This window comes from Scylla paramamosain, chromosome 46 (genome assembly GCF_035594125.1).
Source record: "Scylla paramamosain isolate STU-SP2022 chromosome 46, ASM3559412v1, whole genome shotgun sequence".
In the NCBI taxonomy this organism is placed as follows: Eukaryota; Metazoa; Arthropoda; class Malacostraca; order Decapoda; family Portunidae; genus Scylla; species Scylla paramamosain.
Genome location: NC_087196.1, coordinates 8,376,759 through 8,402,271, shown reverse-complemented (window position 1 = coordinate 8,402,271; position 25,513 = coordinate 8,376,759). Strand labels below are relative to the sequence as shown.

Genomic DNA, 25,513 nt, shown 5'->3' with positions numbered 1-25,513 from the left:
TTTATATTAAAAATGTTATGTCTTTTCCGTTTCTTTGTTTCGTTTTCTTTTTATGATTCTCTCGTGTCTCTCTGACATATAAAAAACATCCTACAAAACTGTCTTCTTTCTTGCTTTGCTCCAGTTTACCATTATCATTATTATTTTTGTATTTTAAAATCACTTGTGTCTTTATTTTTTTGTTCATCTATACGCTGCATTTAATATTTTGTCTTTCTTCCTACTATCTCTTAATTTTTCTTACAAGTATATCTTTTCCACTTATTAAAAAAAATATTTCTTTTCTTTCAGTTTTATTTCCTGGATTATTTTCTCGTCTTTTCATCTTCCTGTCCTTCACATATATTTTTTTTTTCAAACTTTTACTGGCGTCAATAAACCTTTTCCCCTTCTCCTTTCTCCTCTTTCGGTTAATATTTTCCACTACTACCCTCTATAAATTTCTTTTCACACCTCCTTCTCCTCCTCCTCCTTCTAGCCACTTCTACTGCTGTCAATATAACATTTTTCCCCCTTCTCTTTCCTCCTCTTTCTCTTCATATTTTCCAGTATTGCCACCTACGATTTTTTTCCTTCCTTTCGTCCTTCTCGTCTTACTTTCTCAATTTTCACAGCCGGTATGCATATAACCTTTTTCCCCCCTTCTCTTTTCTCCTCTTACTTTTCATATTCTTCCATTTTTACTTCTCTTTCCCATTTCCCCTGTCCTCCTACTACTACTAGGTGCCCACTCACACCAAGCTCTTCTCCACTCATACACCTTCCGGACCTCCAATCAAAGAACACCTGAGAACCAAAACAGATTTTCCTGCCTCCACGTATACTCGCATGAACCCTATTAGTACAGCACTCCCTTTACTCACCCTCTCTCTCTCTCCCTCTCTCTCTCTCTCTCCCGAACGATAAGGAACACTATGCATGCCTCTGATACGATACAGGCCAGGGAAAGCGACTGTTACCTAGACAATACCAACGATAAGTGGAGGTTGTTATGGCTCCCTCTGCCGCCTGTCACCCTCTGAGGTCTTTACAACAGTCTATTTCGCTTCCGCGGCAGATAACAAACGGGAGAACAGCGGCAGCACAGACCGGGTTTTCGCTTTCCGCTACCAGGAACCTGTTGCCTCGTGTCCTGTCCAGTGTATACGAGTTACAAGGGACGCTACACTAACACCAATACTAATACAGTCTGCAGCGTGATGTAAGGGCGCCGCACCACGCGAATGCCTTTAATATCCTCAAAGTTAAGCTGAGATAAGAGAAAAATACAGGATTAGATCAATGGAGTGGATTCAATGATCAGTTTGCCAGTTCGGAGTTAAATGAGGTTTATAAGATGATTGGACATAAGTGACAGTGGAAAAATAAAGGCATGTTTTGTATAAGGACTTCCATGTGTAGGCCTGATGGCTTCTTGCAGCTTCCCTGATCTCGTGTTCCTGTGTTACATCAGTCTTTATGAACTGCCACTAGCAAACACGGGTAGAGGCATCAAAACATTGGATATTGCGTGGATCTGCGGGTGGCTGAGTGGGTGGCTTATAGCGTGGAGTGGAGAGAAGGTGGATGAGGGCTCTCCACATCACCCACCACGCCCTCCACTCACTGTAGAGGCAACAATGTCTGGCAGTAAGTGGAAAAGTAGCATTGGTGGCTGTGGTGCGCGGGTTAAAAATAGACGCACGGTGGAGGGATGCAGTGGATGGTGGATGTAAGGAGTGGATGGTGACAGTCTCTTCAGAACAATAAATAAATGTCATATGATTCACCATTCACGTGTTAGCTGAGGTCAGGCCGCTGCTTCTCTCTCTCTCTCTCTCTCTCTCTCTCTCTCTCTCTCTCTCTCTCTCTCTCTCTCTCTCTCTCTCTCTCTCTCTCTCTCCGCCATCTGTTGTCTCAATTTAGTTCATCATTTGCGTCCTTTTCCAACTAAAATAAATTGTGCATATTATTTTCTCATCTCTCTCTCTCTCTCTCTCTCTCTCTCTCTCTCTCTCTCTCTCTCTCTCTCTCTCTCTCTCTCTCTCTCTCTCTCTCTCTCTCTGTCTTACGTAAAACAAATTTATGTTCTTCGTCTGTGCATGTTTGTTTTATTCTCTGTTCTTGAGTGTAATTAGGTTAGGTATGTGTGTGTGTGTGTGTGTGTGTGTGTGTGTGTGTGTGTGTGTGTGTGTGTGTGTGTGTGTGTGTGTGTGTGTGAATGTGTGTGCTTATTGTAACAGTATAAATATTGTGAATTGTTAATCTTCATCATTCTTCGTTATCTTTCGTCCTTCTTCGCCCTCCTCCTCCTCCTCCTCTTCTTCCTTGTCTTCCTCTTCTCCTTCCACCTCCACCTCCTCTTCCTCTTCCTCTGTCACATCCTGCCTTCAATAACTAAAATAAATAAGGGTTTTCCTGAAATTCTTCCTCTTTATTAGTTCTTCTCCTACTCTTCTCTCTCCTCCTCCTCCTCCTTCTTCTCCTCTTCTCCTCCTCCTCCTCCTCCCGCCACCTACAGCCAATCACCTTCCTCTGCGTTTTTTTGTGTGGGTGACTAACAAACCCAATTGAGGCAATCTGTTTAGGGCGCATCACCACCACCACCGCCACCACCACTGCTGCCACCACCACCACCACCACCACCACCACGCATTACAATCACAAGGGATCACCACCACCACCACCACCACTACCACCATCATTACTACGCTTCATTATCACCACCACCATTAGTCACTGCAATCACCAAAGGGGCATCATCACTAATGTCACCACAATCACCACCATTACCATACATCACCATCACCACTATCATCACCATCAATGGGTATTATGTGGCTCTTTGGTTTCTTGCTTGACTCATGAGCTAAAGGCTACAGGTTCGATCCCTGCCTGGCTCACGGTATTCCATCAGCGGGAGAGGCAGCGCTTTCCCTTCACTCTACCTGGCGCCACGTGACTAATTACAGGTGTGCCATAACTCAATTACCCTCAAGTTTTCACCACCACCACCACCACCACCACGTACATTCCCCTGTCGTCTGGTAAAACAACAACAATTTCTCCAAGATACTTACCGGCATCTACCACCATTATCACCACCATTATCATTACTCTTTACCACAACCATCACCAGACGAGACGGTATCGCACCACCACCACCACTACCACCACCACCACCGCCACCACCACCGCCAGGCTACTTTTTATATATAGTATCTTGCTTTCACTTTGCGTCCTAGTATGTACTCGTATGGGGACAGTCAGAGGTCCATCACTGCCACCAGAGCGAATATTCAAGCCCTTTAGATCGCATCTTTTACACTCTTCTCCATCACGCTAAATGCTCCACCTCCTCCACCTCCTCCTCCTCCTCCTCTTCCTCCTCCTCCTTCTCTTTACTAAGGATTAATACTATGCAAGCCTTAAGACACTTCTAAATTATGAAATTAGTAAAATTATCGTGATTTTTCGACTATAAATATTTATCTGATTTTCTCTTATGTTTTTTATCCCTGTCTAAGATTGATGGTGAGAGAGAGAGAGAGAGAGAGAGAGAGAGAGAGAGAGAGAGAGAGAGAGAGAGAGAGAGAGAGAGAGAGAGAGAGAGAGAGAGAATAAACGTCAAATTCCCCACACATTTTCACATTAACATCCCTTGGTACTTTTACGTAACCAAGATAATAATAGATGAGGGTAATGCCGCATACCGGTGTGTGTCACTTGTATAAACAGTGGTGAATGTTACTACTACTACTACTACTAGTACTACTACTACTACTACTACTACTACTACTACTACTGCTACTACTACTGTTAACACTACTGCCATTTCTACAGTATCAAATAACGACCATCATTAAAAACCCAACTTCTACTACTATTACAACTACTACTACTACCACTACTACTACCACGACTGCTAATACATCAATCCTCACTCAAACAACACTGTATATTATGGTAGTTAAAAATGTTTCTTCTACTCCCACCACCACCATAACATCCTCCTCGTCCTGCTCCTCCTCCTCCTCCTCCTCCTTGTTCGTGACCAGCCGCCCTCCCCTCTGTCCCTTCTCACATGGTTTGCTTCCTTCATAAATGTCTAGGAAATTTGAATATGCCAGTGGTAAGGGAAGTCATACATAACAAACGTCTCTCAAGTCACCATCCGAGGGAGAGAAGGAGAGAGGGAGAGGGAGAGGGAGAGGGAGAGGGAGAGAATTCCTTGCGCACCGAGGGAATTATGGGAGAACACATTGGGGGAGAGTGAGAGGGTGAGGGGAGGGCGAGAGGGAGAGTGAGAGGGAGTGGGGGGTGAGAGGAGGGTTAGAGGGAAATGAGGGGTCAAGGGTGATGGTGAGGGGAAAGAAAGGGAAAGTAGAGGGGGAGTGTTAGAAACGCGGTACTGATAAGTGTAATGTTGGGAGATAGCTGTGTCCGTGAGAGAGAGAGAGAGAGAGAGAGAGAGAGAGAGAGAGAGAGAGAGAGAGAGAGAGAGAGAGAGAGAATTATCCCTTTTTTTATTCTATACGTTTCAAATTCTCTCTCTCTCTCTCTCTCTCTCTCTCTCTCTCTCTCTCTCTCTCTCTCTCTCTCTCTCTCTCTCTCTCTCTCTCTCTCTCTGTTTCTCTCAACGTGGGAAAAGGAAGATAAAAATGACGAAGCTTTTTTTTTTCACACGTATTAAAATGACTTCTCTCTTTACTAACCCTGAGATAGGCCATCTGTCACCCCCTCACCCCCCTCCCGCTGACACCCCTCATCCTCCCTTATACCCCACCAAAGTAGGCCTACACACACACACACACACACACACACACACACATACAGTCACTCATCCCTAAAAACACATGTATTAGAGAGAGAGAGAGAGAGAGAGAGAGAGAGAGAGAGAGAGAGAGAGAGAGAGAGAGAGAGAGAGAGAGAGAGAGAGAAAGAACGCATTTCATCTCACACTGTCATTCGTAACTCAATCTATCTTGGAGTCAACCCCTCTCCTTCGCTCGCTGCTAATTCTCCCTCCTCCTCTTCCTCCTCCTCCTCCTCCTCCTCCTCTTCCTCCTCCTCCGTGACCGTGGGAAGAGGTCGCCTACGCTCGTATGCTAATGAAGTCCAACTCAGTGACTTGAAAGAGAACAGTGGCAAGGAGGAGAGGAAGAGAGAGAGAGAGAGGTGTTTTATGGTAAAGATCAGCACAGGCAGGGAGGAAAGGAAGGGAAATGAGGGAAACATGAGAATAATAATGATGAAGGGTGTGTAGGAGAGAGAGAGAGAGAGAGAGAGAGAGAGAGAGAGAGAGAGAGAGAGAGAGAGAGAGAGAGAGAGAGAGAGAGAGAGAGTGTGTGTGTGTGTGTGCATATGATTTATAGATTAATACTTGGTAATATGAAAACACGAGCGATTACAAGAAAGGAAAAACAAACATTGCAAAAAACAAACATTGCAAAAAACAAACATTGCAAAAAGCACACAAAATAATATTAATGTATCTGGAAAAAAAAATCACACGTAAATCAATGAAACGGAAAAAAGAAAAAGGGAAAAAAAGAGGAGAAACAAACAAATCGCAGAAAACGAAAACGAAAAGTAAGAGGGGAGAAAACATAAAAAATCACAGAAGAAAATTAAAACCCCAAAAGACAAAGACAGAAAAAAAATAAAGAAAAAATAAACCGAATGAGAAAAAAAAACGAAAAAAAAACAAAAGATGGAGAAATAACAAAAATAAAAACCATTAAAAAGAGAAGATAAGAAAAAAAAAGAAGCTTTACGTAAGAATTCAAACCACAGACAACACACAAGAGAGAGGCACCCAAGGACAAGAGTGCCAAGGTGTGGGTGCCTCATAGTGCCACATGCCCCGGGAAGAAAACGAATGCCAATTTTCACTTACTTCTGCGGCTTCCTGGAGTGACAGAGATGAAGTAGAGCTGTACATCGAAGCTCCACGTACCTGTAAAGACAAGCACAGGTGAGTTAATGAGGTGAAAAAAAGGTACATTCTTATTATTAGTGATTGTGTTGTTGTTATTATTGCTGTTATTAATATTATTGTAACTTATTTCTAGTGATGCTACTACTACTACTACTACTACGACTACTACTACTACTATTACTTAAACAAGTCATCAATACTTGCATCTTACGTATCAATAATCGAAATGACAACTCACTCACTTACAAACACACAAAAAAAGACGAACCAATAAAAGAAAACGATAAAAAAAAAATGACAGACATGCGAACGAAAACAAAAAAAAAGCACGAAAAAATAAATAAACGCAACAAATAATGGAAAAAAAGAAGGAAAACAGGAAAGAAAACACTGACAAGCGCCACCTTTCCTCCCTCCTTCCTCTCACTCACACGATGTCCGAAATATGCAAATGAGGGAGTGGTTTTTTTTCCTCTTTAGCGGGGCGCGGATCAGGTGGCGGGTGGGGGGAGTGGGGGACGGGAAGGGCTGTCAAAATGTTATATAATGCCGCAGTGCCACATGCAAATTAACACCAGATGCCAAACAGTGCCGGGAGTTGCGTTTCCTAGTGGCACCGCGAACCTAGTCACTCTTGCTTATACCACGCTTTGAATATGTCTTTTTTTGTCTTTTTTTGGCTTTTTTTGAGTATTTTTTTACGATACTGCCTCTCTTTTTTTGGGAGGTGATGGGGTGAATACAGTGATGGGTAGGTGATAGGTGATTGTTTTTTAATTTTCTCTTTTTTTGGTGTGTGTAGTAGAGTGTGTGGTGTCTTTTTTATATTTTGTGTGTGTGGTGAGGTGCGGTGGTGGTGGTGGTGGTGGTGTGTGCGGGTGAATGGTGTGGATAGCACTAATGGTTTGTGGTGAAAGCGATGGTTTTGATTTAAATGGTAATGATGGTGATGATGGCCAAGATGATGATGATGATGATGATGATGATGATGATGATGATGCTACTGGCGAGAACTATATTTTGTAGCTTGTGGTATCAGTACAGATTTATTATAATGATGATGATGATGTGGGTAGTAGTAGTAGTAGTGTTTGTTGCTGTCGTTCTTATCATTGTTGTTGTTGTTGTTATTGTTCTAGCAGTAGTAGCAACAATAAAAGTGGTGGTGGTGACGATGGTGGTGATGGTGGTGGTGATGGTGGTGGGAGGCGCACCGTATCGCCGGGCAGTGATGGAGGAAGGGGCGCCAGACAGCCAGTAACCGGAGAGGGGCGGAGGGAAAAAAACGGACACGGAGAGAGAGAATGAGAGAGAAAGACAGGCAGAGAGAAACGGAGAAAGAGAGAGAGAAAGAGAGAAAATAGGTGGTAATGATTGTCACATGCTGCAACAAAAGCTTTCTTCATATATTTTTTTTATGTAATTTTTCATTTTTTTTATTCATTTTTTTATCAGTTTTATATTTCTCACTATAATGACTTTTTTTTTCCTGTCTTCTAATTTTTTTTTTACATCTTTCATTTTACTTCTGTTCTATCCTTTTATTTCATCATTTTTTTTCCCACTATCACATCTTTCGTATTAAGTTTTCTATAATCTTTCACAACGTTAACATTTCCACTAGTGATCATCTCATTTTCTCATCCCTTCCCCATTCCCATCACATCACCATTACACCTAATACCTCCAGTCACCATTCCGGCCACCATTCACGCAAATTCCCAGTAAGACCCAGAAAAACCCATTAAAACCCAACAGACCTTCAATAAGACCCCAGTTAACCCAAATAAACCTCAATAAACTCAAATAACCCCAAGTAAAGCCCCAGTAACAGATTCACACCTCCCACACACCCTCCACACCCCCCACATACCCTCCCTCCCTCCTCCTTCCGTCACTGTACCTGAATAACAGCAACTAAAAAATCATGTTTATTAAAATGAAGGCAATATGGATCATAGAACACTCCATTCAGCTCAATTGATAGCTATTTTTGCTCTATATTTCCACTGTTATTATCAGTCAGTGCAAGTGCCACGCGACACTGGGACCTCGAGTGCCTGGGAGTGCCTGGGAGAGTCACCCGTCCACCAGTCACAGTATCCGGGCCTCCCAGTCGGTGGGGTTCAATTAAAGTGCATGGTGTGATCAGGTAGAGACACAGTACAGGTGTAGTAGGGTTTTTAATAAAGAATAGACTGGTGTGATGGTGTGTTGCTCTCTTAAACTCAAGCGTCAGGTGACTTAGCACAGGTAAGGGTGATTGAGAGGGAGGGTGGAGGGGAATTAGTAGTGATGAGTGTATGTGTATGTGTGTGTATGAGTGTGTGAGTGTGTGATGAGATGGTCTCTCTCTCTCTCTCTCTCTCTCTCTCTCTCTCTCTCTCTCTCTCTCTCTCTCTCTCTCTCTCTACTGATTTATAGGAAATATTTAAGAGAAAATCGCAAAAAGAAACCAGTTAACAAAGAAAGCAACAACAACAACAACAACAACAATAATAATAATAATAATAATAATAATAATAATAATAATAATAATAATAATAATAATAATAATAATAATAATAATAACAACGCAATCATCCATCACACTACAGCATCAGTAATAAAAATGAACGGCTATGAAAAAAAAGAAAGGAAAAAAAGAAAAAAAAAGAGGAAAAAAATGGCAGTATAACCAATGCATTCATTTAACTTTTTTTTTCCCTGCATTCGACACGAGATAGTCATGTGGCCCCCCTTTTTTCCCCTCCCTTTTTTTTAGGTCTTTTATTATACATATATATATATATTTATTCCCCTCCTCATAATATCATATTGAAATTTTGAAAGAAAAAAAAAAAAGAAAAAAATTGCACGTCATATTTCAAACGCACGATGGGGAGGAAAAAAAAAAAAAAGTAGACACCTCAGTTTATTAATACTTTTTTCCCTTTTTTCCTTTCATAAATACATCACGTTATTGAAATGAAAATATACCACATGACAATGAATAATGTATAGGAACCATAAGTGCCTGAATTCCCCTCCCCTACCGCCCTGAACCCTTTTGTAATCCACCTATAGTTTGCGATACAGGATCAGCGTGATGCTCTTTTGTTGGCGAGGAAACACGATCCTTGGTGAATGGGGAATGTACCGCAACAGAGGGATCGAGAAGGGAATCCAATAGCTTACAAGACGATCCGATCCTCTTTATTTTTACACTGGCTCTCTATGTCTGGCATGTGAAGGTATCAAGTGTAGAGATTTGAAAGGTTAAGAAAACAAATAATAAAACTAGAGCTAAAGAAAATGGCGTCTATCTCTCTCTCTCTCACTCTCTCTGATCCCACTCTAGAAGGTAAATATCTATAGACTACAAAAGCTGTATACATTAACAAGCGGCGTGAGGCTCTTCAGCTTATGGAGTTAGATCCTTTACTGAGGCGTCTGAATGTGATCTGAATCCATTCCTTTGAGCTTGGATCAAAAGTCACTTATAATGAATGATCTATGGGGAGAAAAGGGTTGGCGGGAGAGACGGATGGTGGCACGGTGAGGGAGAGAGGGAGAGGGACAGGGAGAGGGGAAAGGAAGGGAGAGGAGACGGATTAGGTGAAGGGAAAGGCGGGAGAGAGCGAGAGAGAGAAAGGGGTGTTACGGGAGTGAAATGAGAGAGAGAGAGAGAGAGAGAGAGAGAGAGAGAGAGAGAGAGAGAGAGAGAGAGAGAGAGAGAGAGAGAGAGAGAGAGAGAGAGAGAGAGAATTATCAACCTTTTCCCTATTCTTTTTACTTTTCATCAATCTATTCCTCTCTTCTTAAATCTTTTCTTGTATCTTTTTTTACCTTATTTTAGTCTTATAAAAAAAAAAACTAATAATAATCCTTATCTTACAATCTAACCCTTTTATTTCTTCTAGTCTTAAAAATCTTCAAAACATTTTCGTTACTTTATTCCTCCTTCTCTTTCTCACCCAAGATAACAAGACCCAACCCAACGAGATCCCTTCAGTTCGCTCCTGTCCTTGGTGGGGGGAGGTACTGTCGCTCGTCACGGGAGGATGTTTGCTGAAATGTGACGGTACAGGGGAAAGGTGACGGGTGAGAGAAAGGCTGTAAGAGGGAAGTGAGAGGTGGAGAGAAGACAGGAGTGAGAGAGGGAGGGAAATGAGGGCAAGAAGGGTTAGGAAAGGAGGAAAGAGGGACATGGCAGGTGGTGGTGGAGGGAACATGTGTTTTTTCCTCCTTGGAGAGAGAGAGAGAGAGAGAGAGAGAGAGAGAGAGAGAGAGAGAGAGAGAGAGAGAGAGAGAGAGAGAGAGAGAGAGAGAGAGAGAGAGAGAGAGAGAGAGAGAGAGAGAGGAGGGAGGGAGGGAGGGAGGGAGGGCAAAACACCATTACTTAACACAGCTAACGTGACCCCAAACACGAAAGAGAGAGAGAGAGAGAGAGAGAGAGAGAGAGAGAGAGAGAGAGAGAGAGAGAGAGAGAGAGAGAGAGAGAGAGAGAGAGAGAGAGAGAGATGAATTTCTAACTTTGCAATATATCTCATCTATAACTTTGCCTAACATTACCATCCTCCTCCTCCTCCTTCTCCTCCTCCTCCTCCTCCTCCTCCTCCTGCTCCTCCTGCTCCTCCTCCTCCCAATTACTTTTCACCAGGGGCGTAAAGATTAATTATAAGCCGGGGCGAGAAGCCAAAGCATAGATGATAGTTTTAATTACAAAAGTTGGGTCATTGGCATGTGGCGAGGCGTGTTATCGAAGGTGTTGGGGTGCTGGCTTCCTAACAGCGCTAAATAGTTGTTTGTCAAGGCCAGCAAGGGGGATAGGAGGAGGAGGAGGAGGAGGAGGAGGAGGAGGAGGAGGAGGAGGAGAGAAGGGAAATTGAAGTAAAGGGTAAAAATGTGTGTACGTGTGTGTGTGTGAGAGAGAGAGAGAGAGAGAGAGAGAGAGAGAGAGAGAGAGAGAGAGAGAGAGAGAGAGAGAGAGAGAGAGAGAGAGAGAGAGAGAGAGAGAGAGAGAGAGAGAGAGACGATTAAATAGATAGACAAATGATTAAAGAGACAAACAGATAGACAGGCAACTAAACAGATAAACGAAGATAAACACATTCAACGAGAGATATAGACAAAAAAAGCAAACAAAACAAAAAAACAGAATCTTAACAAACGAAAAAAGGAAACTAACTAATCATTGATGAACTAAAGAGAGAAAAAAATCGAAAAAAAAAATAAATAAAGTTGATACAGTTCTAATACATTGTTTCAACTTTCTCAATACCCAATGAAGGAAAAAAAACAAGAAATCAATAATGAAACAAATAAATAATTAAATAAAAAACAGTAACGCTTCCCAATGCATTCCTACAACAGCATTCCTACATTCCTTCACGTGAATAAGTTTCTACGTGATTGAAAGCATTTAATTATGTTCATTTATACAACACACTACACTTCATACAGCATTTCAATTTTCTCTCAAGTCCATAACCAAAAAAAAAAAAAACTTAACTGCATTACTATAAAAAAAAAAAATTATCTCATATCTTATCTACATCACTTCCTAATACAAAGTGAAGGTAATACTCCAGTCATATATCTAAGCTTCTGTACTACAATATTTCCACATCTAAGTCTTCGCGGAACGGAGTCTCTCTCTTTCACGATTCCCAGAAAATGAAAGCTCGGAAAGCCACAACAATGAAGCCGTCATGATCCTTAAGAGCCAAGAAATGACGGGATTCGTTAAGGCTCAGAATCAACAGGCGGAGATACGGGTTGTCAACTTTATCGCTTTTGAAGAGGAGTAGAATAAGCTTTTTTTTTTTTTTTATCTCTTATTTGTCTTTTTTTTATTCACCTTTTCTCTATTCCTTCCCAAAAACGAAGCCTAACAAATCCTGTGGAGATAAGGGCGCGAAGGATGACGCAGCGAAGGGACGTGGATGAGAGAGAATTCGTGATAAAGGAAGGAAGAATAGAGAAAAATGATGAAATATTGTGACAAAGAGATTATCAGTTTACTTGTGCTCTCTCTCTCTCTCTCTCTCTCTCTCTCTCTCTCTCTCTCTCTCTCTCTCTCTCTCTCTTAGCAATAAATAGAGCACGCTGATTGGCCGCGACAGGCTGATGCTGGCCGCGTCACAACCAATCACAACGAAGCATCAAGACGGCAAGCAGGCGCACCGTTTTCTTTATTGTGTTCAATTCTTGTGTTACACTCCAAAATAACAAAATAAATAAGGTGTTTACGTGCGACTAAAACAAACCGACGGAGAGAAGTACAAGATAAACAGCAAGATACAAACAAATAAATAACATGAGATTTAAAAAGGAAAAACACCATTTTCTATAGATTTCTGGTGTTATATTTAAAAATTACACAATACGTAAGTCATTTACGTGCCACTAACACAAACCGAAGGAGAGAAGTACAAGATAAGCTGAGAGAAAAGGAAAATAAACCAAATGAAAGGAAAAAAAAAGAAGGGAAAATAATAAGATATGAAATTTATAAAGAAAAAAATAAATAAATAAATAAACATCTATAAATTTCTTACATTTTTATATCTATTTGGATTCGAAATATTGAGTTTACTTACAACAAAGATCAACAAAAGAAAAAGTAAAGAGATAAAAAAGAACAAAGATACGAAATTTAAACACACACAAATAAAAAGAAAACAAACAAACATACAAACAAATAACTTTCTACTCTATATTCATCTATACTACAAATACAGATAAAAACTTTCCTCTATACAAACTTAACTACATGTCTTATTCATAGAGCTACACCATTTTTCCGCGAGCAGGCCCCTTAACACTACTTAGGCCACACAAACCACTTATCTATCGCTCCACTCCCTGCCAACCATCCATAAGATCCCCCTAAGCAGGTTCGGATCCCGTTTCAAGGTTTCCGATCCTAAAAACAATGCGATGGTCGTTTGCGATAAGGGATTGGAAACTCCACCCTTCCCTCCCTCACCTGGACTCTCCCTCAGTTATCTCTACCTGGATTTATGTCTTTATTCGTCAAGGTGTCATTGTTCGGTAAAAAAAAAAAAAAAGATATATTATTATTTTTTTTTCTTTTTGTTTATTTTGTTTTACCTATTTTTTTTTTTCCGAAAGGGTTAAAGTTTCGTATGGATTTTGATGTTGCGATGTTCATTTGTTTGCGAATGTTGTGCTTTATTGCGCACTTTTGTGTTTACGATGTGATCTTTCTCGATTTTATGTTCCTTTCTTTGTGTTTGTTTGCTTTTTTTTCTTTATTTATTTCAGTCTGTGTATTTCTCTCTCTTTTTTTTTGGGGGGGGAGGTTAAGTTTGTTATATGTCTCTTTTTATCTCTTCCTCTTTTCACATTTCACAGTTGCAATACTTCCCTTTTAGCGTGTGTTTCTCCAGCCTTCTAAAACCATCTCTCTTTCTCTCTCTCTCTTTCTCTTTCTCTCTCTCTGAAAACCAAATTCCCAACATAAGAGCGAAAAAACACGAAAAACTAGATGAAAAACTATAAGAGAAAACGAAAGAAAATAAAAAAAGAAAACCTTAACTAAATCAATCTCAACTCGACCTCAAATCAGCCCTGTAGCCTTGCCGTCAATCCAGCTCTCGTTCAGTTTCATTCAACTTCATTCAACTTAAGTTACGCGATCATCCGTAAGCTGTATCATATTACTGGGTCTCATTCACAGCGCCGACCAGAGAGAGAGAGAGAGAGAGAGAGAGAGAGAGAGAGAGAGAGAGAGAGAGAGAGAGAGAGAGAGAGAGAGAGAGAGAGAGAGAGAGAGAGAGAGAGAGACACAGACAAATGATTGGACATATAAAAAAAAACAAAAAAACAGGGAGCAACACAAGGCCATAGAGACAAACAAAAAAATAAAGAAAATAAATGTAAAAGTTATATTCAAACTGCATCTGTGCGAATAAATAAACGAAAAAAAAACACAAAAAAATCAATAATCGACTAAATATATGAGAAAAAAAGAGAAAAAAAAAGAAAATTCAAGATGGAAGTACTTGAAAATAGAAAAAAATATGAAAGTAGATAAGAAATGAAAGGTAATAAGAGAGAGAGAGAGAGAGAGAGAGAGAGAGAGAGAGAGAGAGAGAGAGAGAGAGAGAGAGAGAGAGAGAGAGAGAGAGAGAGTACCACATCTCTCACTACCCTCATACATTTATATTTTTTTTTAAAGAGCATCCAATCATAGCAATTATCTCCCTTAACATCGCTCAACACTAAAACGGGACCACCATCTGCTCACCCTCCCTCTCACTCTCTCACTCACTCCCTCTCCCATCAAACCCTTAGCCATTTCTCATTCCTCCTCCCCTCTCGCCCTCTCCCTCCCTCTCTTTCCTCCTCTCAGCCATCATGTTCTTCCTCATCCATGTCTTTTTAACTAAGTAAGGAACCTCATGTCCCATCTCTCTCTCATTTGCTTTTTACTTTCTTTTTTTTATCTTTTTTTATATCACCATCTTGACTTCGGCTTAGTCCTCTCTCTCTCTCTTTTTTTTCTTTTTTTTTCTTCTTTTTTTTTTTCATTCTATCCACGTGTGTGATAAGTCTGTTGGCGGTGACGCTGCTTCTTATCCGTCACATCTCTCTCTCTCTCTCTCTCTCTCTCTCTCTCTCTCTCTCTCTCTCTCTCTCTCTCTCACCGCGGGTTGCCTATCATACGGTAAAAGTATCAGAGGAAGAATGTGGCGACGGTGGCAGCGGTGGAGGCGTAGAAGAGGAAGAAGAAGAGTAGGAGGAGGAGGAGGAGGAGGAGGAAGAGGAGGAGGACGAGGAGGAGGAAAAAGAAAAGGAGGGGGAAGGTGAAGAAGAAGAAGAAAACCAGCAGTAATACCAGCAGCAGCAGCAACAACAACAACAACAACAACAGGAGGAAGAGCAGGAGGAGGAGGAGGAGGAGGAGGAGGAGGAACAACAGAACAAGTAGAACAAGAACAAATTCAAGAAAAAAAAGAACGAAGAAATTAACTAAACAACAACAAACACACACACACACACACACAATGACACACACAAAATCACAAATAAACAACACATTCAAATTAGACAAGAGAGAGAGAGAGAGAGAGAGAGAGAGAGAGAGAGAGAGAGAGAGAGAGAGAGAGAGAGGGGTTTCAATATCATCTCACCCCCATCGAGGAGGAGATCTGAACCCACTTCAATCACTCACTGGGCTCGATCCTTCCACCCTCTGATTGACTCAATTGCCCGCTTGGTGGTGGGGGCGTCTGCCAGTGTTTGTCGGGTGGACGAGATCGTGAGAGTCGTAGGAAGAGAGGGAGGAAGAGAAGGGAAGGAGAGACGAAGAGATGTACACTTGAGGAATCTTCTGCTCGAGTGATAAAAAAAACAGTAAGCTTGTGTGTGTGTGTGTGTGTGTGTTTCAGTTTTTCATCAGAGTATTAACACTTTTTCTTATGTTGTCAAAATACTTCACGCATTTCTCATACTAAGAGTTTTCCCAATAGAACAGGGGATAGGAAACAGAGGGATATATGTAGGGTTCTGTAGGAAGGAAAGCAGAGAGAATAAAGGAAAAAAAGGATTTAGATTTGTAGAAAGAGGAAGGAGGGAAGGAAAATATGTATAGGAAATAGGAAAAGTGAGGAACGGTTGTAGTAAGGATGGAAGGAAGAAGGGAAAAGAAAGGGAGGAAGAGGGATACAGGAAAAAGGAATGGAAGGAAAGGGAGTACGTAGGACTGAAAGGACTGACAGAGGAAAGGAAGGAGAGACGAAAGAATAAACTGGCAGAGAAAAAAAGGGAAGGAAGAAAGAGAGGGAAAATAAATAGCGTGAACATGTATTAAGAGAAAGAAAGGGAACGAAAGAGAAAGAAAGAAGGGGAGAAAAGGAAATAGAAAGGGAGGAAAGCAAAGGGTTAGATGAGGAAGTCACTAGGAAAGGAAAAGGGGGAAAAGAGGGGAGGAAGAGAGGGGAGGAAGGGGACGCGAGGCTGCAGGGAGAAGAGGCAGGGAGGGGAAGAGGGAAGGGGCGTTTATGGGATGTGTTTATAGTGAGAAGACAAGGGAGGGAGGGAGGAAGAGGAGGGAGAGGAAGGAGGGTTTGACGAGAGAGGGAGGGAAGGGAGAGGAGAGAGAGAAAGGAGTTGCGGATCACACGAGGGAAGAGGAGGAAGGGAGGGAGGGAAGGAGGAACGGTGACTGAAGGAGGAGGAGGAGGAGGAGGAGGAGGAGGAGGAAGAGGAGGAGGAGGAAGGAAGGGTGTTTTCTAATGTCAAAGAAACATGACTCTTATTCGTATTCATTGTTCACCATTATCACCACCATCACCACCATCACCACCATCACCATCACCACCACCATCACCATTTCAATAAGCACTCACAGTCATACTTCCTCACATCACCACCATCATCACCATCACCACAATCATCATCAGCCTCCCACTTTATGACTACCACCATCACCACCACCACCACTACCCGGGTACCCACCGCTACCACCACCACCACCACCACTTCCACCAACCACTCCCTCTCTCCCTCGTCCCTCTCCCTCTCTCCACACACATGGCCGTAACAACCTTGACTCTCATCTCAGCCATCTTCCACGATCAGTCATATTAACCGCCCTGGCTTGAAATCCCCGCCAGTCGCCGCGCACACAGAAACATGGTCAAAATTAACTCTAACTTTATATAAACACAACAGAATCTCAATCCTCCGAGCGATAATTTGATATATTTTGAGGTTTACGGTAATAGTGAGGTTGCGGTGAGGTCAGAATTTGTTGGCATAACGTGGGATCTGTTATGTGGGTTGGTGACATGTGGCAGCGTGGCATCCGCCCAGCTTACTCCCCCATGCCTAGTAATGGACTCTACCCTTTTAATCTCGCGTCGGAAACTGAGCGAGGTGGCTTGGCTTGTCTCTACTTGAATTCCTTTTCCCAGCAACCGAGCAACGATTTCCATACCTACCTCATCTTTGTCATTCACACTCACTCCATTAACTCGAAGCGGGAGAGCGAGGCGGCCTGGTGAGCAAGGGGAACCGGACGCGGCCAGGACCTCCCGCGTCGGTCTCTCCGGAGCGAATTCGGACGCAGTCACTAATCCGCCAATCGGCATCTTTTGTGGGTGAGCACTTTTTAAGAAACACGATACAGGGACGGAGCGGCGTGGAGCATTCACCGGCCGTATTGTGAGACTCGGGCTAGAAACGTCATCCATTAGTCCCTCGGTGCTTGCCTGTCCGTCTGTCTGTCTGCCCGCCCGTCCTCGCGTCCCTCATCTTAGCCAACAACGCGGAAACTTATGCAAAAGCCGTCCATTTACGCAGAGCCGCGGAACTTTCAATACTTCACTTCTAACCGCAAGATGGCAGCACTCCGACACGCCCTCCCCCGCCCCCCCCCTTTCCTTTCCTCCTCTCGGGTCTGCCTCGTGGGTTTTTATGATGGTAACACTAATGCAATATCATGGTTCTTAGACGCTCACTGAGAGACTTATCCGACGGAGTTTTAGTGTATTTGCATATAGTAAGCCATATGTATTTTGCGAGGATTCAGACAGAGAGAGGGGGGAGGAGGGAGAGTGGTGATGCATGGGTGATAGAAAGGGTGATAGAAAGAAAGGCAGGGAGGGAGAGAAAGAGGTTGAAGAAAAAGGGTTATTGACGTAAAGGTTTGGTTTGTGTTGTTATTGAGAGATAGAGAGAGAGAGATGCGAGGACACAAAAAATTAAGATTATATTTATGTACTAAGGTTGAGAGAGAGAGAGAGAGAGAGAGAGAGAGAGAGAGAGAGAGAGAGAGAGAGAGAGAGAGAGAGAGAGCACACAGACATCAACACTCGCTCGCTCACTCACTCGCTCATCATTTCAATATTCGGTGTTGGATCCTGTGTGTGTATTTCTTCATTTGAATTGCTAATCGAAATTTTCACCTTTTGGGGACACGCTGCGCTGTTTTTGACTCCTCAGTGTAAGGAAAGCCTGATATTCATTAATTTCCCCCGGATTTCCTTAATTGTGAAATCCGGGAGTGAGAGCACAGTCGATTTTGAAACACGAAAATAAGATGAAATAGAAAAATAAAAGATGAGGATTTGGAATGTGAAAATGTTAATCACTTGAATATTGTTTTAGGTAAAAATTCGTGTTTTTTTTTTATATTTCTCTCTCTCTCTATTCCTTCTATCACTCTTGTTTTAGTTATCAGTAAAAATGTAAAGGTATTTATAAGTTTGCTCTCCCTCTATTTATTTCTTCTTTCTTACTTTACTTATCATTTGAAGTGGAAAGCTAAGATATATTCATCCATAAATTACATTCACGATAAACAATTTTATTCCAAGTAAAGCAAAAACATGAGAACGATAAAAAGATACATCACTTTTTTCTTTTCTTTTTTTTTTTTACAATCTCTAAGTCTAGTCATTCGCACAACCCTTCTCTCTCTCTCTCTCTCTCTCTCTCTCTCTCTCTCTCTCTCTCTGGAAAACGAACAGGAAACCAAGGGGAAACAGTGATAATTTTCCCCTCGAGACAGTGAGACCGTGTTCGGCTTGAGATAAACAGAGCTGTCGAACCTTCCTAAATGTTTCCAGTCTTGTTTTTATTTTTCCCCTCTTCTTTCTCTTGCATTTTTTCTCTCGTCTGCTCTTTTTCCTCTTTTTTCCCTTCTCTTCTTCCTCTTGTTTATATATATTTTTTCATTTATGTTTTCCTCTTCTCTTTCCTTTTCGTTTTTTCGTCTTGTTTTTTTCCTCTTCTCTTCTTCCTCTTGCTTTTTTTCCTCTTATCCTCTTCTTGTGTTTCCTTGTTTGTCCTACGTTTGTTTTCGTCTAGTTGAGGACATCTTCCCCCCCCCCTCACTCACTCTCTCTCTCTCTCTCTCATTTATCATCTCTTCCCCATGCCCATTGCTGTGACAGGTGGTCATGATAGCAAAATTCTCTCAGGTACATGTCAGGTAATGATTCAACTAATGATTGTGGTAATCTTTGATCTTTCTTTCAGTCTTCCTCCCTCTCCATTCTTTGCATCGCCTAAGTTTTTTTTTTTTTTTCCTCAAAGATATTTCTCTTCGCGGAATTGAGGGTGTAAGAATAGAAGAGACGGAAGGAGGAGGAGGAGGAGGAGGAGGAGGAGAGACGGGGCGGCGGAGGAGAGGGGAGGGAAAAGGAGGAAAGGGAGAGACGTCATGATTTTTTCTCTCCCTTGAAGAATTTAGAATCTGAGAATTAGAAGAGATGGAGGGATAAGGAGAGAGGGAAGGAGGGAGGGAGGGAGGGATGATGATAATGAAGGGGGGATAAAGGAGGATAGGAGATGGAGAGTGAAGGAGAATGGAAATGTCTATCTTTTGAAATTGAGAATAGGGAAGATGGAGGGATTAGGAATAGGGAGGATGGATGGATGGATGAATGGACGGGTGGATGAAAAGGAAGGGAGATGAGAGAGAAAAGATGGAAGGAAAGGTAGATGGAGGTGTCTCTTCTCCTTATTGAATTCAGAGGCTGAGGAGAGAACCGTTGGAGGGATGAGAGAAGATGGAGAGATGGATGGAGGAAAGAGAGAAGGGAAGAAGGGAGAAGAGAGCAGGGGAAAGGAAGGGTGGATGAAGAAGTGTGTTTTCCTTATAAAATTCAGAGGTTAAGAACAGAAAATATGGGGAGATGGATAAGGGAAAGAGGGAAGAGGAGGAGAGAGTAGGGAAAGAAGGGAGGGAGGAGAGAGGGAGGGAGAGAGATAGAGAGAGAGAGAGAAAGAGCAGCAGGTCATACAGTCTGTCTGTAGCATAATGACTAATAAACTTAAGCCGAATTCAATTTGGATAATTGCCAAAGTCATAAAGTGCTAGCGACAGGAAAAGCAACACGAACAACTGCAACGACAACAGCAACAACCACTCGACAGCAACACGAGGAACGCCCCAAAAATTACGGCGCCAAATAACTTATGGAAGTGCGGTGTTCATTTCCCTCCCTCTCATTTGTGCCTCCGAGTTATACACAGCGAGGCGACATTATCATTTTAGAATTATCATAACTGTATCCTTCATTAATACGTCACGGAACTACGGTTAATTAAATGACATACACCGACGACACGGAGACTTACGGCTGGAAGAATCATAGGCGACGCGACACAATAATTTTAGAAACGTGATCCTCTTCTTCCTCTCATAAAGCGCCTCGGATCCCTCTCCTCGCGCCTTAAGGGGATCACACTCTTCATATTAACGCTGTAACACGCGACGCTTGCAGGTTACAGGATCACAGCACACAATAAAGGATCGAGCTTTCTACCTTATTCCTACAAAGGGGATCGAGTACTATATATAAATGCCATGAACTCCATAGCTTTGTAATTTAAAGGATTATCAGAAACAATAGATAACATATGATCATTCTCTCTTCTTATACATTTCAGGAGGATTCAACGCTAAATTCACGAAGTTTAAAGGATCATAAGGAAAAACAACAGATGACAGGAGGTGAAAACAGGATCAAACTCCCTTTATTTACCATTTAAGGGAATCCAACACTAAATTCACGAAGTTTAAAGGATCATAAGGAGAAACAATTGTTGACAGAAGGTGAAAACAGGGTCAAACTCCCTTTATTTACCATTTAAGGGAATCCAACACTATATCCATGAACTTTTTAAAGGATCACAAGCGATAAATAAAATAAAAGATCTCTCAAGGAAATAAAAACGGCATCAGACTCTGTATTCCCGACCTAAGGCGATTCAACACTACTAAACATGCAGGATCCTTCTCAGAGGACGTGTCTATCATCGAATCACTCTTCTCTCCTAATGCGAAAACTCAATTTAATATCCTAAGATCTTACAAGAATCACAACCACTTTGTTATCTTACGAGATGAAACGAGCAGGAAAGGATGCAACTCTACTTAAAAGGATCTAACACCATTTCAACAGTTAACTCAAATCTGTAGTGGGAAAGATAAATTTAACATCCTAAGACCTTATAAGAATCATCATTACTTTATCAAACGAAACGATACGAAGAGACAATTTTAAAGGATCGAATACTATCAACACAATCAGAACTAGTCAGACTCCTAAACAGTAAACAGGAGGTGAGGTGGAAAACTCGATATATTTAAGGGGAAAAGTAGAATGAAGAGAGAGATTTACAAGGGAGTGAGGGAAAGCAAAGGGGAGAGGCAGCAGCAGCAGTAGCACGAGTAACGATAGCACATAAGTGAAGCAAAGTACAGTGTGGTTCAGTGATTTATACGTGGAACTTTTATTATTCCGGCCACCAGGTGCATTTATCACAGGTAAAGGTGCCTGCTGGGTGCACACGAGAGGGGGCTGACCATAGGGGTAGGGGGGGGAGTGAAGGAGCATGTGTTTTTTCTTCTCTTTTTTCTTTTCCTTTTATTTTCTAAGGTTCTTCTTTTTCGTCTTTTTTTTTTTACCAGATACACACACATACACACACACGAGGTTTGTATAGCGTTCTCTCTCTCTCTCTCTCTCTCTCTCTCTCTCTCTCTCTCTCTCTCTCTCTCTCTCTCTCTCTCTCTCTCTCCATCTACCTGTCCATCTCCCCATCAGTCCATTTTTCTTTCCTCTTATTCCATCACCCTTCTTTTTCTTCCCTCCACTTCCATCTTCACATTTCTCCCTAGTTTTTCATTTCACCCTTCCCTCCTCTTTTTACCTCCTGCACAAGGCTATGAGGAACTGGAAGAGGAGGAGGAGGAGGAGGAGGAGAAGGAGGAGGAGGCTAATATGGAGAGCCGGGAGCACACGAGAGGGCTTACCACACTCCGTAATTTGCTTGTTGTTGAAATATTATCAGACTCCACCACTTGACTGCGATATATTGATAGGCAAAACTAATGATCATAAACCACTGAGCAAAGTCACTAATAACCTGAATCAGCAAGGTATTTTAGTTCCCCAGTTCCTTTACCCTCAGTGGACAGGCGAGGGGAGGGAAGGGGTAGGTGAAGGGGAGGGAATGGAGGGACTGGAGGGTGCTTAACGTGATTAGATGATTGTAGGGCACAGCTACCAATCACAGAGCGCCCCGCAGCTGTAGACAAATGAGGATCGATTCCTGTAATGGCTGATTGAATCGAGTCTTGATAACCTTGAAGTGTTTACGATATTACAGCAAATTATGGGTCTAGCAGCGGTGAAGAAACGGGCACTAGGCCTACCCAGTCTGCCCATTCCTTTAGGCCGTCAGCGAGGAGAAAGGGACGTGAAGCATTGGAGGAATGATGGCTTTGTTATAAGTTTGGTAAAGGTAGGTTAGGTTAGGTTAGGTTAGGTTAGGTCAGGTTAGGTTAGGTTAGGTCAGGTTAGGTTAGGTTAGGTTAGGTTAGGTTATGTTAGGTGAGGTTAGGTTAGGTTAGGTTAGGTTAGGTTAAGTTAGTTTAGGTTAGGTTAGGTTAGTTTAGGTTAGGTTAGGTTTAGTGAAGATAGGTTAGGTTAGGTTAGGTTAGGTTAGGTTAGGTTAGGTTAGGTTTAGTGAAGATAGGTTAGGTTAGGTCAGGCCAGGTTAGGTTTAGTGAAGACAGGTTAGCTTGGAAGACAAAAGAAATTATCATTATTATTTTCTTATTATTATTGTTATTTTGTTATTTTTTTGTGTGTGTATGGAAAGATATATTGTTCTTGATTCTTCTTCCACAATTATTATGAATTATTATTATTATTTATGGTTAATATTGCGAGTGTTGTACTAATTTCACCCTTTTCACTCTCATTGTTCTTCGTAATGTCCTTCCTTTCTTGTTATCATCAGTACAGTTATTAATACTCCTATTCCTTTTCTTTATGTTCTCATGGTCATTATCTAAATTATTATTATTAATTTCCTTTTGTTTACAGATCTCTCTCCTAACCCCCCCCCCCCTCTCTCTCTCTCTCTCTCTCTCTCTCTCTCTCTGGGCCATCAGCACCCACAAATGAGGTTGCCAAGCTGCAGTAACCACCCCTCCTTCCTCCTCCTCCTCCTCCTCCTCCTCCTCCTCCCCCCTGCAGCTCCCTCCGTCAGCCGCGTCACAGCGCCACACATTCCCGCGCCCCTCACTCCTCCTGACGCCCTGCACACGCCCGCCAGAAGTAAACAGACTTGACCCTAACAAAGTCAACTCACATTCCATATATTAGGACGCCTGTCACCACCGCCATCACCACCGCCGCCATTACTACCACCTTCACCGCCTCCATCACCACATCACCACCACATACGGCATCTTCTCTATCTTCATTATTTTGTTCGTTTTCCTCATTTTTCTTTTTTTTTTTTTTTTACCTTTCTCTGTCTTTTGTTTTCTTTGTTTTGTATATTTGTTTTCATTCTCCTTCTCTCGTATTTATCTTTATTCTTGTGACTGTTCCTTCCTTCATCTCTCTGTTTCTCTGTTTTGATCTTCTTCCTCCATCTCCTCCTCATCCTATTCCTTCCCTTCACATATATCCCCATCCACATTTATTCTTTAATCCTTCCCTTCCCTCTGTTTTGATTCTCCATCCCCTTCTCTTCTTATTCCTCCTCCTTCTTCTCTTCTTCATTCATTCTTCCTTCTCAAACACCTTATTTACACTTCTCTTCTCTTCCTCTTCCTGTTCTGGTGTCAAAAATGTCCCTGATACCCCTTCTGTTCCCCCTCCTCCTCCTCCTCTTCCTCCTCCTCCTCCTCCTGACACCCACACCCACACTAGCCTCGGAGTCACACCCTCCTAACCACCATCTGCACATAACAGCTGATCGTCAGACAACATTCCGTGGCGCCCTGTGGCTAAATAGAAGGAATTTGTCGCTAGTGGAACGTTGGGGCGTAGACTCTCCTCCCCCTCCCCCTCCCTGCACTCCCCAATGCTCACTCCTTCCCTCCCCACCACTCCTCTCCACTCCCATCTCCTCCTACTCCTCCTACGCCAGATTATCTTCTGTTTTGTTATCTATTCTTTGTCTTTATTCTTTCTCTCATCTTCCTAGTCAGTTTGCTTCATCTATCTCCATCTGTGTTAACTCTACTTGTTCTCCTTTGTATCTCCCACTTATCTCCATTTCTTCTCCACCTCATCTCCGCTGTTAGATATTTCCATCTTTCTCCGCCATTATTAAGCTAGCCACTCCTCCACCTGCTTCTCAACCCACAATACCACAAATCCATTAGTTATTCCTGAAAGTTAAAGTGGAAGCAAGGTGGACGCACGGGAGGTGGATGGAGGAATTGATTCATAAAAGCCGCAGCAATTTTGGGTGGAAAGAAAGTGGATGGAGTGAGGTGGATGAAGGAAAGGTGGATGCAGAAGGTGGATGTAAACTTAACCCCTTGTCAGATGTGATCGAGAGCAGCACGTCACCTGAGTCCTCCACACACCTGCCGTGAGTCACACCTGGCGGGGATGTGTTTGTCTTCCGTCCCACAATGGAGAGGAACTAATATATTTGTCATTATTAAGCCCTTACCTATGTATGTGTGTATGTATGTACGTATATGAGTGTATGTATGTATGTATGTATGTGTTTCATTTCCTCTCTCTGTTCTATTTCTTTCCATCCTCCTTTCCCTCCATCATTATTGCAAGCCTTTTTATCTTCTCTCCCATCTCTCTTCCTCTCCCTCTCTCTGGCGGTCAGTGAATAAGGAGCCCCACGTGACACCGTTCAAGGGGCGGCGCAGGTGTGGTGGTCGCCTGCGGGACGCACCTAAGGGAATGACAATCGCAGGAACCATGATACGTAATACCTGTAATCATAATTCAATAAGAGGACGGTGACTCAGCATTGCATCAGGTGACGACAGGGAGACAGGGAGACAGAGAGAAAACGACACCCGGATAGAGAAGGTGAGGGTGAGGAAGAGGTACCGTATCAACAAAGAAATAGAGGGAGAGAGGGAGAGAGAGGGAGGAAAAGAGCATGCCACAGGGACCATAAATACACGTAATGCTAATTGAATAAGGACTTTAGAGACAATAGTACAACAGCGGGAGCATGACGACACCGTGCCATGGGCGTGCCCGTTTATTTATCACGCCCACGCAACGCCCATCCACAAAAATCCCACTCGTTTACGTACTTGCCAAAATGTTTCGCCAGCGCACCGCCACACTAAGTCCATTTCTCCCCAGCGTTACTTTACCTGGACCCGCGACACCTGAGCGATACGTCCCGCCCAGGTGCGTACAGGTGTGTGTACAAAGAGGATATTTGTGAGCGGGACGGAAAAAATAAGTCATTACGATCCATTTTCTTTTTTTTCCATCCATGCCTCGTTTTCTTTCCGTCTCGTCTCGCCTCTTCGTGCTCAGACGGATTTGCAAGGGGAGGGTAGCGAAGGGGGAGAGGGGAGGAGGGGAAGGGGGAGGAGCAGCGCAAATTCTGGGGAAAGGCGAGTGGAGTGAGGAAGAGAGGGGGGATGTGGGTGAGGAGGGAGTGAGTGATGGGGTTAAGAGGAGAAGGAGGAGGAGGAAGAGGAGGAGGGAAGGGGAGAGGTGGGAAGGCAATGTGGCGTAAGGAAGGAAGGAAGGAAAGAAGCAGAGGAGGAGGAGGAGGAGGAGGAGGAGGAGAAGGAGAAGGAGAAGGAGAAGGAGAAGGAGAAGGAGAAGG

General features: G+C 42.6%; 1 protein-coding gene across 1 annotated transcript in view; it reads right to left on the bottom strand.

Annotated features, from left to right (window-relative positions):
- Window positions 1-1,162: 1,162 nt before the first annotated feature.
- The window catches only part of LOC135094770 (uncharacterized), a 43,233-nt gene continuing 18,882 nt past the window's right edge, over window positions 1,163-25,513 (bottom strand). The window contains exons 3-4 of the mRNA XM_063995129.1: window positions 5,879-5,938; window positions 1,163-1,249 (exon numbers count right to left, since the gene is read on the bottom strand). Of these exons, the coding sequence (XP_063851199.1) occupies window positions 1,163-1,249; window positions 5,879-5,938 (147 nt within the window). The remainder of the gene's footprint in view (window positions 1,250-5,878; window positions 5,939-25,513) is intronic.